This window comes from Lathamus discolor, chromosome 5, assembly GCF_037157495.1.
Source record: "Lathamus discolor isolate bLatDis1 chromosome 5, bLatDis1.hap1, whole genome shotgun sequence".
NCBI classification, from domain to species: Eukaryota; Metazoa; Chordata; class Aves; order Psittaciformes; family Psittacidae; genus Lathamus; species Lathamus discolor.
Genome location: NC_088888.1, coordinates 12,899,345 through 12,916,622, shown reverse-complemented (window position 1 = coordinate 12,916,622; position 17,278 = coordinate 12,899,345). Strand labels below are relative to the sequence as shown.

Sequence of the window (17,278 nt, the reverse complement as noted above, 5' to 3'; positions counted from 1 at the left end):
CGGCGAGCGCCGCCCAGCGAGGGAGGCTGCGCCGGCCGCGCCCGCCCGCGCCATCGCTACCGAGGAGCGGCGGCTTCCGCCTCGGTACGTGTCATGGCGGCTGTCACATGGCTCCTCCGCAGGGAGCCCGCCCTCAGCTGAGGCCCGGCGGCTGGGGCCGGACGAGAACCGCACCGCTCCTTCCGTGCGCTCGCCGCCGCTCCCGGCCGTGCCGCCGCGGGGGTCCTGCTCCCTTCTCCCCGGTAAGCAGCGCTGCAGGCAGGTCACCCGTTCGGGAGGGTGTCGGTGCCGCTTCCGCCTCTGTCTGTGGTGCTGAGGGGTCCCTACCGGGGCTGCGGGGCCTGGCCGCGCCTCTGTCGCCTGTCCCGGGTCATCCCCTGCCGCGGGGCTGACGGCGGCGAACCGGGGGCACCCGGCTAGGAGCGGGGTAACCGCCGAGATCGATGCGGTCGGGCCGGGACGATGCCATCGGCCGTCCGCTGGCGCTGCCTGCGGCGGGTGCGTGACGCCGGGCAGGGCCGGAGGCCGCGGAGGGCCCGTAGCGGAGGTGTCGGTGCGTGCTCGGGGGGCCGGGCGGGCTCGGTCAGTGTGTGCCGCTGGCCCGCGGCGTGCGGCTGAGGCGGGTTGGACACGGAGGAGCTCCTGTCAGAGCGGCGGCACCGCTCCGCTCCGCAGGCCGCTGCGCAGGTGCGCGGGGATGTCGTGATGGGCGCCGGTACGGGGAACGAGTCACCTGCCGGGTCTGGAACACCCGGCCGGTGCGAGGAGCTCGCTGCTTGGCTCGTTTTTGTCAGCAGAGCTACGAAACGTTTGGTAGCGATGGAGGAAGATTCGGAGAGGATCGTGAGGTGATGGAGGTCTCTAGTCCACGGTCCTGCTCAGAGGAGCATCACCTCTGAGGTCACGGCCTTATCCCATGAGGTCTTCAAAGCCCTTGAGGATGGGGAGACCACACCAGCTCTTTGGGCAGCTTGTTCTTTGGTTTCGCTGTCCTCACGGTGAAGTTGCTCTGTCTGTCCAGCACGGACTTCAGTGTGCTCCCATTATCTTTCATCCTCCTGCTGTTGAAAGCTCATAGGAATGCAGCTCTGTGTGTCTGCTGACACTGAGGTGAAAGATAAAAGGATGGTGTGTTTTAGCTGTACTCTGTCAAACTTCTAGGTGTGTTACATGTATGTCAATACATCCACGTTTTCAGCAAGGATTAGTGTGTAATTGCAGTTTCATTGATATCAGTGGTGCCAATAAGGCTACTAATGGTATCATGAAGGCTACTAATAAGATTGACCAGAGACAATAGAATGACCTCAATGAATGGAAATTACATGGGAAATATTCAGCCTTATGCAGGAGGCAACAAATGCATGAGGGGTTTTGAGCAGGAAAGTGTGCAGTAATACAGAGTAAAGTAAGTTACAGCTTTTTGCCCAACTTAAAATAGTTGCTTCAGAAAGCAAAGAGGGAATTTCAAGGGAGTGACATTCTCAGACTAAGCACATGGATGATGCAGACAAGGTATATGGAAACTCAGTGTTTCAGATGGGAAAAATAAAGAAATATAATTGCTTCTGTGTGATTCTATGCAACTTTGCAAATTGATTTCTTTTATAACTGTTTGAATTTGGAATATATTTCTGTGAGCCGAGGAGCATGACATTACATATCATTACAGCATCTCATCTATTCTTGTTCATTTCTATCCACACTTTAGATTTGGCATCAGACAACACAAGAGAAAGAAGATGACCCACTGGTTTCACCGCAACCCTCTGAAGGCTACAGCTCCTGTTTCATTTAATTTTTATGGGGTAGCCACCACTCCAGCTGCAGCAAAGGTTTGCAAGTAAGTGTGCTTACTTCACACTTCACACTTCACACTGGCTCTCACAGTTTGGGGGGCATTCTTTAAAGTAGTGGTTACTCTTCAGTTTTTGTTCTGAAGATGATGAGAAATGTGTAGGCTGGGAGACGAGTGTTTGGTTACAAAGAATGAATTATCCAGTTTTCAAGTCTCTGAGTGTGTGGTGAGGCCTATTATAATAATGCGGAGGCGAAAGAGTGAACATTTCATTGTCTTTCTGATGACTGGGCATTCTTCTGCAAACCATTATTTAAAGTCGTTTCTATAAGTGAATAAGGCATGAATGTTCTATTGTAGATAGGAATAGAATGAAAAGAGATCTCAGCTTATTTGGTAGATCTGTGCTTATCTCTTCAGACGGTCATCCCATTCTAATGTTGAAGAATGTTTCTGCTTGTTACTTCCCTTCCCCTGCACCCAAGATCTCAGTAGACAAAGACATAGTTATTTTACTTTAGATTAATAATAAGTACTGTTTATCCATTGCTGTCTGTCCAAAAAGGTGGTGATATACATGGGTGGGTACATTCTTAATAGTACATTTTTGTGTAGAATTTCTTAGAGATCTTTGTATTGTGTTTCTTCCCCTCCATATAGTGATCTGAGGTTATCTCGATCCCGACTGCTGGAGCTGTTCACAGACTCAAGTTGTAATCCAGAGATGATGAAGAATGCAACTGACCTGTACTTCTCACTCTTGCAAGGTAGGAACGTTAATTAGCATTACTGCTAATACATCTAGAAGTGTAGAATTTGAGCTTTAATGACACTTCTCAGAATGTGTATTGTGCTAATCTTCCATAAAGAAGCTTTGCACTTCTCAGGAAGGAGTGTGTCTTCATGGGTCGTAAGCTTGATACCAGTCATGAGTACTTTCTATGAGTTCCAGTGTTCTTTGCGACCCTGCCAGTACTAAGTGTTGGCAGTTCTGTCCTCTTGCTTTTAACCTCTTTGTGCTTCCTGCTGGAGGAGAAAATATTTAGGAGTCACTTTTTGATGTAAACTTCACTCTTTGATGTAAACTTCTGGTTTGTCTAATGCTGGATAATAGACTTGTTGTGAGCTTCTTCTGCTGCTTATCTTAGGTGTATATACAGGTGCTCATTAGAACAGTATCTACATTATCAGTAGATGGTTACCTATGATGATGCATTCCCTTGAGACCTTCCTCCTGCCAGTATTTCGATAACTCTCTCTTAGCAGTCAGGTGCTCAGGCAAGATTTTTAGGACTGAGTTGTCAGGAATAAGCTGATTCATGGAAACTGTGATCCTTCAGTCTGTGGGAAGTGAGGCAGCTCATGTTGGTTTAGTTCCCTCAGTCCCTGGGAGGGTGTAAATCAATGTGACATAAAGGTAAAATAGCAGTCTGTGTTGCTGTCAGAGAAGATTTGGAGAGTTTCTTTAGGAAAGCATCACTCTTGATCACTAAAACCTGCTGCATGTGAAAGGAGCAAGTATTTTCTGAGTTTATAAGCGTGTCAGCACCTAGAGCTATAGCTCAAATAGCTGCTGTTGCAAGTCTTGAGTTCTTGAGGTCTGTAAGACCTGATCAGACCAAGGCCAGACTTACTCTTCCCTGAAAAATTCCTTGGGCCTGCATGCGTTAGGATTTGAACATCCAATAGCATAAGCTTCAGTCCACTGACTGCTGCTTTCTGAGCTGCTGGATGTAAAGGACCAATTTCCTGTAGCCCTGGAGACAAAAAGAATGAGGAGTAGGTGAGTAAGTCATAAGCCCTTTTCCTGTTGACCAGGCAGCTCTTCCTGGAATTTCCCAATAGCCACTAACTCACTCACCTTGAGCAGTCTCAGTCATCCTGTACCTGGGTCAGACCAACTCCCAGCTAGTTACCATAGAGGACATGTAGACACCTGCAAGGTTTGCCTTGAGCAGTCAGGACTCAGAGGGCTGAGTTGGAGACCTGCTGGGCAAGGAGTGTCTTGTAGCTAGTTTGGGTTTTTTGCACATCTTGTTCTGAAGATACTGAGGAATAAAAGCCTCGGGAAGTAACACAGGTTTTTGAGCAGTTCAGCAAGAAACACTGTTTTACTTTTATCTGTGTTCTTATTGATCCCTATTCCCGTATTACCTGTTTCTGTTTCTTACCTTGACATTGCCTGTTGGTACATTTTTTTAATCCTACAGGTTTTATCCTTTCACTGGATGACTCTTCCCAAGAATGCAAGTTGAGATATATTCAGAACTTCAAGTGGACAGACACACTGCAAGGACAAGTTCCAAGGTACATACACTGTTATGATTACAGGGTATGCACCTGTTTTCTTTTGGTCTGTTATGTGTATGCACATGTGTGGAGGAAGACTTAGAAGTGTAGCAAAATGTAGAAGCGTAGCAAAGTAGTGTCCAGAACCTTGTTGCTGTGTGGTTTTGATAGTTGCTCTACTGTATTAGGTGCTCTGTAGCATGTGCTGCCTTTATGTAAAGGTGTGATCATAGAATTGGATTGGATTGGAAGGGACTTTAAGATCACATGGTTCCAACCCTTCTAGTGGATGCTTTCCACGCAACCAAGTTGCTCCAAACCCCGTACAACCTGGCCTTGAATACTGCCAGGGATGGGGCAGCCACAGCTTCTCTGGGCACCCTGTGCCAGCACCTCACCACCCTGACAGGGAAGAATTTCTTCTTTAGATTTAACCTAAATCTCCCCTGTTTAAGTTTAAACCCATTACCCATTGTCCTGATTACTACAGTCCCTGATGAAGTCCTCTCCAGCATCCCTGTAGGCCCCAAATGCATGATGATAATAATAAAGATTTTAGTGATAAGTGATTGTGATAGAAGGGTCTGTTGTGTCTCAGTTGATCTACAAACTATATCTGCAGTTAGCTAGCGCAGTACAGAAAATCAGCCTTAGGAGTATTAATGAATTGTATATGATAACACAGATTACTACAGTTTAAAACTTCCATTTGGCACTATTGCCTGACCATTATCTGTGGAGTTTTTTGAAGCACATTGCTGAAGATCTCATTTTGGTTTTGTCCTCTGAAGCTCATAGTACATGTGCTCCTGGTACAAAGAAACAGAGCTTCTGTTGTAAGTAGGGATACAGATCTATAACCTCCTGGACAATACAGTTCACTCTTGCTATTGTAGGCAAGTGTGTTGTATAACCACACTTACAAATTTGTCAAGCTTTATCTAGAACAAATGCTCAACTTCCTCAAAGCTTTTATTCCCTTTGGAAGACAATCTGTTGATTAGGGCTCTCTCCTGATTTTCTCATCGCCATACGCACTTGTCCTTGTGCCAGCATGATTCTTCCCACTCCCACACCTTTCTTTTTAAAGTTTACTAGTTCCTAAGCTATCCTGAGCTTGTGATTGGAAGTTCACTCTTTCCACAGACCATGTTTTTAGCTTCTGAAACTCCCTGCTATTTGCACATGCTGTTCAACTGCAGTTACATAAATACTTGCAATAACATTCATTCGAGGGAGACGTAATAGGCTCTGACTTATTAACTCAGGAGCTACAAGTTTAAAGGAGACATTCCAGAGCAAGGCTTTCCACAAAATGTGCAATTTAAGGAAAAAAATCATGGAAAAATGTCAGCCACACCCAAAGCTAAACAACTCTCAAGTTACTGCTTTAAAGTAAAAGTTCCCAAATGGCAAGGGGAGGCATCTGAATGTGGGAGATGGAGCTCTTAAAGGGAATAAGTAAAAACTGAAGTCCCTTTTAGGCAGTTCAGAAAGTGGGAAACTGTTGACTTCTTAAGTGAAAAGTGTTTTATGAAGAGAAACATTGATTTATGTTTGTGTGACCTATCAGCAGAGAGAGCTTGTCAGAACAAAATGGAAAGCATTTAACTGTTTGGGGGGGTGTGTGTTGTCTGTCTGTAGTGCCCAGCAGGATGCAGTGTTTGAACTGGTTTCCATGGGATTTAATGTGGCTCTGTGGTACACAAAATATGCATCAAGACTCGCTGGAAAAGAAGAGTAAGTGTTTTTCATTTCTTAGTAATTCCATTGCAGCAATATTCCACCCCAAAAATTAGCAGGTTCTGAGTTTTGACTGCTATAGTGCGAGTCTGTCTGAGACAGTAGGAGTTCAAGGAGGCAGCTGGACTTCATTCATGTGTTGTAATGTCCAAGTGCACTTCTGTCCCTTCTTGCATCCATGACAAAGTGACTGTGGTATAGAGAAAGTGTCAGTTCTGAATAAACCCTTCATCAGTCCTGCTCTGAGTGTCTAGATACAAAATAAGGATTCTCAAAATTCCAGCTCTGCTGACTTTTAGCCCTACAGAGTTCTAAAGCTTTTGCCTTTTAACACTTGAGGTTACCTTTAACTTGAAAGTCATTAGAAGGTCTTACACTTCTTTTTTCAAGTGAGTTCTATTTGATTATTTAATGATGGGGCACTAAAAAACTTCTTTACCATGAGGGTAGCGCAGCAGCAGGACAGGTTACTTGGAGAGTCAGTGGGCTCTCCGTTTGTGAAGGATTCATCTAGACAAAGCCATAACTGACCTGATCTACTGTTGTTTATAGTTCTCCAAAAGTGGGAGGTAGGACTAAATGACACCTAGAGGTCCCTTCTAACCAAGATCTCATCCATTTATTCTGTATTCTTAGTATAACAGAAGATGAAGCAAAAGACGTTCACAGAAGCCTGAAGATAGCAGCTGGGATCTTTAAACACTTGAAGGTAGAAAAACTGTCTTTGCTGTCTGTTCTGTATGTTGTTTCCAAGTACTTGACTTTGTCTTAGGAAAGCATTTGCTCTTCTGACAAGGTTACAGAATAAACAAATACCTCAGACTATCTGAATGATACAAGAAAAAAAAAAGGCATGCTGTGCAACCACTCAATCCTTGCTACTCTTTCCTAATGGCAGTGGAAGAGTAATGGCCAATAGCACACGCACAGTGCAGCCACCTGTCTTGGGACCTTCACTCAGTGTCTCATCCATGCAGGAATAAGGGACTTGCTTTGCATTGGCAGCTGTGGTATTAAGCCCAAGCTAACTCTGGGACTTGCTTTATCCTTAGGAAAGTCACATTCCAAAACTGATTACACCTGTAGAAAAGGGAAGAGATTTAGAAGCTCGGCTTATTGACTCATACATCATCCAGTGCCAAGCTGAAGCTCAAGAAGGTATTTTCAAATCTGCGTTTGTTGGGGTTGGGAAATGACAGTCTTTGTGGGTTACTTTGGTGTCTCGTGAAGTCTGCTTGGCAGCAATGCCTGGTTTTAATTCTCCTGAAGTACTGTGGTTTAGTGGGACGGGTTGCTTTTAAAGAAACTTCAGTTACAATTATAGGAGGAAACTGCCAAAAATCAGTCTGATATAACACATGTAACCAGTTTGGAAGAACTTGTGTGTGACATTCCTTCCCTCTTTGTTTTTCCTTTCCTGCAGTTTCTTCACCACCATGCTTGCCTAACGTAAATTCCCAGTCCCTTTAAAAAAATACTTGCAGCTTGTTTACTATCCAGTCTTCAGACCAACTTTCCTCCAGCTTTTCTATGAATTTGGAAACATTCTGTCCAAGAAACAATCTATCTTTATTCTGCTGTTTGCTTGACTGCATAATACTTGTTCTCTGCTCATGCAGGGGGTTTAAAACACTAAATACCTCTGCTCTGATGTGACATCTTGAATTAAATACTCTGCTGTGAAACTTCTTTTTACAGTGACAATTGCTCGGGCTATTGAACTGAAACATAATCCAGGACTAATAGCTGCTCTTGCTTATGAAACAGCTAACTTCTACCAAAAAGCTGGTGAGTGTCTTGTTTTGTATCCTTAGTGACCTGGTTTATGCATTCTTGCCAGCAGACATACTTTACCCGCCCATCAGTTGTGATATGAACACTGTTTCTCAGTGGACATGCTTTGTGCATTTAGCTTCTATTTAGCCCATTTAAGGCTTCAGTTATCAGTGTAACAGATATATCTTGATAAGGCCTTTGGTTTGGGGGGAACCCTTTTCTGTAGCCAGTGGCAGGAAATGTTAGTGAGGGGAAACAGAAGACAGATTAAAGTCTTGAGGATATGTAATAGCTGCGAACAAGTGGCTTGATGTAAATGGAGTGTGTTTCAGCTACCTTTGGGCAGCACATGATGATGCAGACTGTAAAGTGTGTGTAAAGCAGGTTAATTATATACATACTTCCAGATGAGTGAGCTGATCTGTGGCTTTACTGAGGCAAGTAGGAAAAGTGCAGAAATATGGGAGTCAATATAAGAGATGGAATATTGTAGCATACGTAGGCTTTTATAAGTCACTACTTGAAATTAAACTAGGAACAAGCTTTGAAATGCTGCCTAAAAATACTTAGGAGAATTAGCCTTCCAAAATTAGTGGATGGCAGTTTCAGGGATTCCAAGGACAACTGCATGATAGCTCAATAAACTGCATGGGTTTTGGTTTTTCTTATAGCTTCTCTGTGTTTTTGCAGAAGTAACTTATGTCACTTGCGGCTGGCAACTTTATAGTTAAGATCTGTTGCTGAGTTAAAGAATTCTGGTCTTTGGGGGTGTGTGTGATTTTTTTTTTTTTCCTTTTTGGAAATGTCTTAAAGAATAACTTGACATATGTGTTATAGATCAAACATTATCCAGTTTGGATGCTACCTATGCGGGAAAATGGAGGAAGTACTTAAACTTGAAGAACAGTTTCTATATGGCCTATGTAAGTACTTTGCTTGACAGCTGTCACAGCTTTTAATGTTGTCCTAAGGACTGGATAGGGAATGGGGGCTTAAGTGTTGACTTTCTTTCTGTGCTGTGAAGGGAGATGGGGCAGTGTTGATGGTGTGTGAAGTGGTTTGTGGAACCAAGTGAAGTTACTGCAGTGTGGAATTAGTTGTGATCCCATATTGTTAAGTGAAGCAGTTCAGGTTGAGTGTAATACTGCTGTTATTGTCTGCATCACAATCTAACTGATCATCTTTTTGAATGCCCTGAGTGAAACTGCATTAAGCAACGTTAGGTACCATTCCAAGTGCTGTCCCTTTGAGAGTGACTGATCTCTTAGCAAGTGCAGTGCCTCTCTTGGGATCATCAGCTGCTCAGTTTGCTGTTTTTTTTCTTGTTGCCTGCCACAACCTGTAGCCCAGCTCTTTCACACTGTAATAAAGGCCCAGACTAAGTTGTTTGGGCTGAACCGGTAGCTGAACCTGTAGCTCAAAGCTGCTTGCCTTACTAGCAAGTTTGAGAGGGGAGGGAGGCTCAGAGCTGTGGTACTTTTCCGTTCTTTTTAATTTGTAATATGGGCAGTGGCAGGTTTAGGTAACACTTGCAGTACTGTGAGAACAGAGTAGTTAAAGGAAGGAACGCAAGGTAGGCATTAGTTCATGGGATTGTTCCTTTACCAATGGTATTTAGTATTTAAACTCAACAATTCCTGATTCTAGAAAAGAGGCAGTTCAGTTCTCACTGGAATACAGTACTATATTCAAGTGTAAGTGTGAAAGAATGGGACTTTTTTTGGCTGGAAAAATTATTTGGACTCTGGCAAAATATCTCAAGCAGCAGAACGCCTCATCCCTTCTGGATCAGTGATGTTTGTTGCAGGTTTGGTTTTTGACTGTTCAGGTTGGTTTTAGTCTTTGCTTTGTAAACTTGACTGGGGTTCATCCTCTTTCTGTGATGGGGGAACCATAGAATCAACTAGGTTGGAAATACCTTTGAGATCATCAAGTCCAACCATTACACCAGGATTATGGTGCACATTGATACAATAAGAAAGGTTTGAACTAGACCGTATACTAGTGCTTTTGGTAAAACAGCTCAAAGACTTTCATCTAGACTTGACACAGCTTGCTCCATACCTACCTCATGGTGTTTATGTTGAATGCATTGTTCAGTGAATGCTGCTTTGATTTGCAATCCCAAATTGTCAGCTGTCTGCAGGGAATGGCAGCTTCAAAGAGCTGCAACTCTGAAGTAAAGAAGAGCAGAAGTGAATTGGTGCAGGAGGTGCCCTGTGGTGCTGGTAATGATTTTTTCCTCTCCCATTAGGCATATTGTTACCATGGTCAAACTCTATTGGCGAGTGATAAATGTGGGGAAGCAATCAGATCTCTGCAGGAATCGGAGAAATGTAAGTGTGATTGAGACTGGACTGTAGGATCTAATGATGACATGCCTGGGTTATTTTGCTGTATCGTGTTTATTTTGGTCTCCTATAAACTTAAGGTTTTTATCTGTCACCTGATGAAAATCCAGCACGATTTTGAATGGAGACAATGTATTCTTTCCTGTGTCTTACCAAAGACTGTTGTTCATAACAGTGCTTCAGAAAACATCATCTTCACTTCTCAGCCTGTTGGAGACTGGCTCTGAGCTGCCTGCAGTGCAGCATGAGAATCACTTGTCTGGTATTGATGGATGTTAAGTTACTGCAACCTTTTCTGTTGTGGAGGTTGCTCTGTCTTACATTAAATAGCAAATCTAGATCATGATTGTTTGGTTTTAAACAGGTTTCAGTAACTTACTTCCTTTCTGTTTCTTTGAAAAGTAGACTAAGGAAAGTTAGCAGTAGCTCAGTGTCTCTTCAAAGCTATTGCTACCCCAGCAGCCTGCACTGCATAACTTTACCACGTTGTATAAAAAATGCTCAAATCACCACATGAGAAACCTTTAATATTAATTTTAAAAATAAAGAATTTATTAGAGGCAGTTAAGTTGGATTACTTGCAGTAAACCAAATACTGTGTCTGTTCTTCACAGAAGAGTATTTCCTTGCCCACTCCATATTGGGTGCTGTTTACTTTGGGGCATCACCTGTGTGTGGACACCTTCATTCCCTCTCCTTTTCCCTACCATATGTCACAGGTTTTGGGCTTATTGTTGCGTTTTGCCTCGTGTGGGAAGAATGCTTTGCTGCATCTTCCTACCCAAAAAGCTATCTCTTATTTTTTCCTGTTCCTGGTCACTTTTTGGATGCAGTAAATCTTGGCTGAAAGTGCTGCCTTTGAGCTAGTTTATTTTTGTTTCTAAGAAGCAAGAAGCCTAAATGGACTCTGGTCTCTCCTAAAACTGAAGCACTGTAGATCAGAACCATGTCATGTAAATTATTTTTATTACATTTCTTTCTTGCAAAGTTTTCGCCAAGGCTGAAGCATTGTGCAAAGAATATGGAGAAACCAAAGGGCCTGGGACTACTGCCAAACCTTCTGGACATCTCTTCTTTAGGAAGTTGGGAAGTTTGATTAAGAACACACTAGAAAAATGCCAGAGAGAGAATGGGTTCATGTGAGTAATTTATGGTTTGGTGGAGTGCTCTGTATGAACTGTTATTACCTCATTTGCCTTTATTTCAAGATAGGATAAGATCCTCAAGATAGGTAAATTTTTCACTCCAGTTCTTACATTCCTTTAGGGTATGGCATGTAACTTAAAGCAGATTTGCTATGGGTCTGTGCTCTCACCTTCTGTGTTCTGTGCCAGTTCAGCAGGGCAGGTTGGGCTGACATGGAGAGGTTAAGTGGTTTTCTTCCTTCATTCCTCAACCACTTTGTTTCATTTCCTTCTACTCCAGAGAGAGTCCTGCAGAGGTTGTTGTGTTGCTCTAATGTTCTCTTCCCAGCTGCTGGGACCTAGTAGGCAAAAGAGGACAGAAAGGAAATGGAGAAGAGACTTAGCTGCTTCTGCTTTGCTACGGGGAAGCAAACACATGCTTTCAGTGAAGAACATGCTTTAGAGTGCTAGGAGCTTTACTAGGCTAAGTATAATTAATATTGTGAATAGGGATTTCTGTTAGTTAATACCCCTTCCAAAAAGAGTTTGGAGGCCGTTTAAAATAGCAAGATTAGCTTGGCTTTAGAATTCTTTTGCTCATTTCTTTCTCCCTTCCCCTTCTCTTGTGATTTAGGATTCCATAATAGTTTTGTTATTTCCCTTGTTACGGTATTTATAGACCTGTGTAATAGGGAAATTGACTAAACAAAAATAGTTAAGTACATGAAGCTGAATTTTATACCCTCATTCAGGCTTCTTGTTGTACCAAGTCTTCGTGGGTGTTGCAGTGGTGTTGCTATTATGCACTGTGGCACATTAAGGCTGATTGAGTAAAAGAACCATTCTCTTCATCTTCCTTGGGAAGTATCTGAAATCCTCCTTTTAACATTAAGCTGGGCAGGGTGCTGGAACATCAGGTCTAGGTTGTGCTTTGCCTCAAAAGGTTGGACCAGATGATCCTTGAGGCCCCTTCCAACCTGGTGTTATACGACTCTATGTTTTTTAAGGTCTTTTGGAACAAAAGGTGCTTTTCTCATCAAAATGCTGGGACTAATGGTTATCAAGTAGCGAAAACAAACACATGGTTATGAGGGGATGAACAATACTAAGAAAGAATGGCTTTTGTTCTTCTGAATCTCGCTGACAGAATGCATGTTGAACAGTACCTTAATAAAGAAAGAGAGCAGCAGTGATGGTCACTGAAAAAACCCAGACTGTTCTTCTTTAGAACTACAAACAAGGCTTGCAGAGATGGTGCACTGTGTTTTAACTATAGTGCTGTGTTCTATGACAGCTATTTTCAGAAGGTGCCAGCAGAGGCTCCCCAGCTGGAACTGAAAGCAAACTATGGCTTAGTAGAGCCTGTTCCTTTTGAATTCCCTGCCTTGAACGCACACTGGACTCCTGAAACACTCGCGGCATTTGATCTCACCAAGAGGCCAAAGGATGACGCTGTAAGATAATCTCATGTGCTGTTTTCTTGTTACCTTTATTCTGTGTCTAATACAGAGTTACTGGTTTGCTTTTCTGCAACATTCCCCAGCTACGGGTATGGACACAAGGCTACCACCTGAGCTCACATTTTCACTGTGCCAGGAGACAAGTCAGGTAACTTCTGCCACACTGTCAGCATCTGGAAATGAGGAGTCATTGTTTTCTAAGTCCTGAATAGGAGGAAGTTCTTAAAGGTGTATAAGATGCTGGAATGTTACAGGAGTGAGTGCTATAGAAGGTTCTGTTTTAGAAAAGGATTCATTTAAGGATGCTGAAATAGAAAGTATGTGTCTTTTTCAAGGCTTGCTCAAAGCCTTCAGCCTCAAAAATAGAGGCAGCTATTAAATTAGAGTATATAAAGTTAGCTGTGCATAAATACTGTGCAGGCACAGTGGTTTGTACTTGTGGTATTTAGGGCTTTTTCTTCTTGTTTGCAGGCTAAACCAAAACCAGATGAAGAAGTAAAACCTCTGAAGGAACCAGATATAAAGCCTCAAAAAGACAGTGGATGCCAGATTTCTTAAGTGCCATAAGTGCTATGAATTCACTTTGAAGCTGTATTAATGGGACTCTGGGGTTTTAGTTCTGATCTTCCTTTTTCTGATCCTTCTTTTTTAATTTAGAAGACTAATTTAATTTACTTTTGTTAGTGTGCATCTATCTTGCTTGAGAATGTGGTGGATTTCTAGGAGTTTATTTATATCTGACATATTTTTGGGTTTAGTGGGATATCATAGAATGAATGGGCTTAAATGTTCCTATTGTGCCTCTAGAGAGTTTCTTTTTGTGGGTTTAGTTTCTACCCGCAAATAGCAAAGGAAGTATCATGATTGTAACATTTGAGGATGTTTCCATTAAATTATATGCTATATAATGTTAAATTGTGCAAACAAAAGTTTGCATGAACAGTTCTATTTGTCCAGGTTTTGCCATTCAAGCTCATCACCCTGTCGTGTTCAGATTCACCTAATTGGAGTGAGAGAAGAAAATCTGGGTTTGGTTTGTAACACCCCTGTGGTATTTCACAGGACTTAGAAAGCCTTAAGTTCTGTGTAAGTGGAGCACAATTTATATTCTTCTGAAATGATTAGTATCTGTTCTTTCCTCTACAGATTAGGGTTCTTGTATCAGAATTTGTGGTAAGGTACTTCAGCTTGTCTGTCCTGAAGTTAAAATCCTTTAATATAAAAGTGTATATGAAAATGATGCAGCAAGTAATACGAATGTGCTTAAAAGCAAAGCTCAGTCAAGACTAAGAAAGAGTTTCATAGAACTTGCTTCTTCCATTTCTTCCTTCTGTGGAAAATGTGATAACATTCTTTAGTGCTGAGCACTGCAAAACACTCATGTCAACAAAAACACAGCTTTCTCATATGCTGCAAACACAAAAGACTGATGCAGGCATTGAAGTGAGACCTTGCATTCTCTGGGTAGCAGTTGCTGCACTTCACTTTACCTGAGAAAGAAACTGGACAGCCTGCAAATGCTCCTGTTTCAACGAAACATGATGGCATATGCACTTACCATGAACTATACTATAACACATTCCTCTCTTGGTGCTGTTTGAATTGGTTCATCTTCCACTGTGGTGTAATTCTGTTTGAAATCCTTCATAGGATTTAGAGTAAGTTAGCTTAGAGGCCAGGATTGTAGCTCCTTGAAGGCCCACGGAACAAAAGCTTTTGAGGAGTTAATAGGAAACTCAGAACTCTTCATGAGATACTGGACCAAACTGCAGAATTTGTTGCTGCAAAAGGCACAGATGCTTAGTGCTGCCTGGCATAGGTGAACCAAATGCAGAATTTATTGTGTCCAGTGATGGATTTTTCTTCCAGCCTGTTTTGCTCACAAAATAAGTGTAAAATCAGCTGAATTGCTTTGAAAGAAGTTTCTGTTCTGCAAGGGCTTGAGTGGGTAGAGGATGATGAGTAGCAAGAAGAATTTATATCTAAAATTCCTCAATTTCTATTGATGCTGCACAGGGGCCTGGAATATGGTTTATGAAGAGTTACTCATTTCTGTTCATAACTTCATCCACTGACTTTTTAGTCTTCTTGCATTTTAAGAGACCAGCTTAGGTTTTGCCAGAATGGAAAGTGGAGCTACTTTGCTTATACAGATTTCAGTTCTGAAAACATTTAAAGCTGTAGTCATCACCATTTGCTTAGCCTGCCTCCTTTAAGGCTCAAGATACGGTTAACTCAGTTTCATAATCATGATTTTATTGTTGCTCACTGTTTTTCAGATGCTTGTGCATGTTAATGTGTACATGTCTGAACCTAAATAACTTCCTCTATGCAGACTAAGATGCTGGTTTCCCTCCTCCCCTCATTTTCCCTCCCATCTGCTACATGTCTAGGTCCTGGGACTCATTTCCAATGAGGCTTTTGCCCATGGGTATAATTCAATATATGAATATCTTAAAACAAAACGAACTGATCATGTCTAAATCATTCCCAAACAACTTCTTAGGAAAGGTTAGTTTTATGGACTTCTAATTCTTTGGGCTCTTTTTTGAACCAAGTGGTTTGTTTGAATCAAGTTCATTGTAAATAGTTTGGGGCATAACCAAGTGGATTATGTCAGATTATGGCATTACTTAAGCCTAGCTTTGTAACCTCTTATGCCGTAGCTGTTTCAGTAAATATGATGTAGTAGTTTAAAAATAGACTAATGGAACAAACTAACTCACTTGACATGTGTTGCTTTTCAAGGCAAACTTTGTTTACTTGTAGTTAAAGTCCTATAGCAAACATTGGATAGTTTTGTCCCAAAATAAGAAACTGGAGACAGTTTAGTTTGCAAAGTATAGAGAGCTGTGTGTCAATGAGCAGTTTTCTCTTTGGGTTTTGTTGGTTAGTGGCAAGAGTAATTGTAAATACTATGTAGATTATCTGCCCAATATATTTAGGAATATGGGTGAATAGACTGGGAGTTCCAGCTGATCTGGAAACGTAACAGCCATATTCCTTCTCTTATGATTTCCTTGAGTAATCTTGAGAAATTAGGTATTTTGAATGGTGACTTTTTAATACTCGAATGCTGCAAGAGCCTGGTTTTGTGGCCTCTCTCTGGTTTTAGAGGCTCTCATGGCTAAACCTGCAAATCTTGTTGGTATAAATAGTCCTTAAAGATTTGTGTCCAGTCTGAACTAGGACAAAACTGCAGCTAAATAAATTATGGAGTGCTGGGCCCTCTATTTTGTGCTTTAAAAAATGCAGTGATTGCCTTTTAATCTGCTATAAAACAAACCATTGTGGTCTTTGTAAGTTTTCTATTCAAATACCTTTCTTCATGTATTTAAATATACTTCCTCCTTGTTTCGTGTTCCTGGTTTACAAGTAGTTAATCTCCATCCAGCATGTGACACTCCAACAATGGAGGGACTAAATTTGCCCCTTGGATGCTGATGTCTGCCTCCCACTGGATTCACTAGAGGAGCTTTTGCCTGTCAGCCTAAGGATGACATTTGGTCACTTCAGTGTTCAGCATGGATATGTGGTGTGTCTGTAATGGTGGTGGTGGTTCATACTATAAGCAAGAAAGCAGATCCCTGTATCTGTGTAGAATATAGACAGCTTTGCACTTTAGAGAGTTCTGGTCTTGCAGTTTTGGAACGATACAATGTGGTTGTAAATATTCCTTCCTGTCATTTTGATTTTGTTGCACTGATTTCAGTACTGTGCTATTGGTAAGACTTTTTATGGGAAACATTACTAAAATGTACTGTTAATTGTCTGTGTATAGAACAAACTCGTGAAGCAGATCTTTACCTTTAGTACTGGGGGAACATGAGAGGAGGCCGTAGTTCATCTGCCTTCCATGTCAGTGCACAGAAATGAAAGTTTTCTGTCTCTGGGGTGATAGATTTCATCCTATCTCTGTGTCTAAACTGTTTCAGCATTAACACAAATCCTGCTCATGATTATTAATTATCTCTAAAAAAGAAGTAATCTGCCTCTAAAGATCGTTGTCAGATTGTCATAGCAGCATGAGCTGCTTTTGGGTTTCTTCTTTCTTTTTCCTTCTAACTGGCCCAGTTGTGTAAGGAATAAATCACAGCGAGTATGACTGGCATGGAAGAGCCCCTGCAGTGGGTACCTGTCTCCAGGTTCTGAGTGCAGTATAGAGAAAAGCTTTTCCACAGTGACCTCTGCTTTCACTCAGATCTTTCTCTGCTGGGGATGCTTTCAGTTTCAACAATGTCTCATGGTAACTAAGGGGACCCTTGATGTAGGAAGGCCTGCCTCCTTTGGTGCCTTTCATGGAGTACAACCTTGAAGCCATCCTGTGCTCCCAATAATCAGACTTCAGTGGCATCAGCTCCAGGATTGACCACGCAGCCTTATTTTGTGCAGACAGTCACCACGCAATCTGAAGCTTCATAGTTTGCAAATTTGTGTTTAACCACGTGTTTCAGAATACCACTTAAAATAAACAATCTCAACGTATCGGGTTTAGTTTCGTCATTTAAAATTTAATGTAAAAGGGTTTATCTTGAATGTTACTTTCTCCAATTTAATGCAAATTTAATGATTATAGAGTACTTTATCCTTGCAGTGTGCCAAAGGAGGACTTAAATGAGAAAGATATGTGAATTGAGTGCATATGGGAGTAGTAGCTACAACGAAGCACTTCAAGGCATGGAGCAGAAAGAGAAAAGATGGAATTTCCAAACTTCTGTTTTTTAAAAGTACTTAGGT

General features: G+C 42.0%; 1 protein-coding gene across 6 annotated transcripts; it reads left to right on the top strand.

Moving 5' to 3' along the window:
• The first annotated feature begins 49 nt into the window (after positions 1 to 49).
• Positions 50 to 17,026, top strand: BROX (BRO1 domain and CAAX motif containing). Of its 6 annotated transcripts, none has more exons than XM_065679820.1 (14): positions 50 to 242; positions 1,712 to 1,843; positions 2,459 to 2,565; positions 4,009 to 4,105; positions 5,732 to 5,827; positions 6,467 to 6,539; positions 6,883 to 6,988; positions 7,529 to 7,618; positions 8,444 to 8,529; positions 9,861 to 9,942; positions 10,946 to 11,096; positions 12,376 to 12,535; positions 12,625 to 12,689; positions 13,013 to 17,026. In XM_065679820.1, exons 2-14 carry the CDS (start codon positions 1,743 to 1,745, stop codon positions 13,038 to 13,040), a joined length of 1,242 nt encoding a protein of 413 aa, XP_065535892.1. In that variant the 5' UTR covers positions 50 to 242; positions 1,712 to 1,742; the 3' UTR covers positions 13,041 to 17,026. The 6 variants fall into 6 exon arrangements, with proteins under 6 accessions (XP_065535892.1, XP_065535895.1, XP_065535893.1 ...); XM_065679821.1 differs by lacking the exon at positions 50 to 242 and adding an exon at positions 459 to 553; XM_065679826.1 differs by lacking the exon at positions 50 to 242 and adding an exon at positions 566 to 687.
• The last annotated feature ends 252 nt before the right edge of the window (positions 17,027 to 17,278 follow it).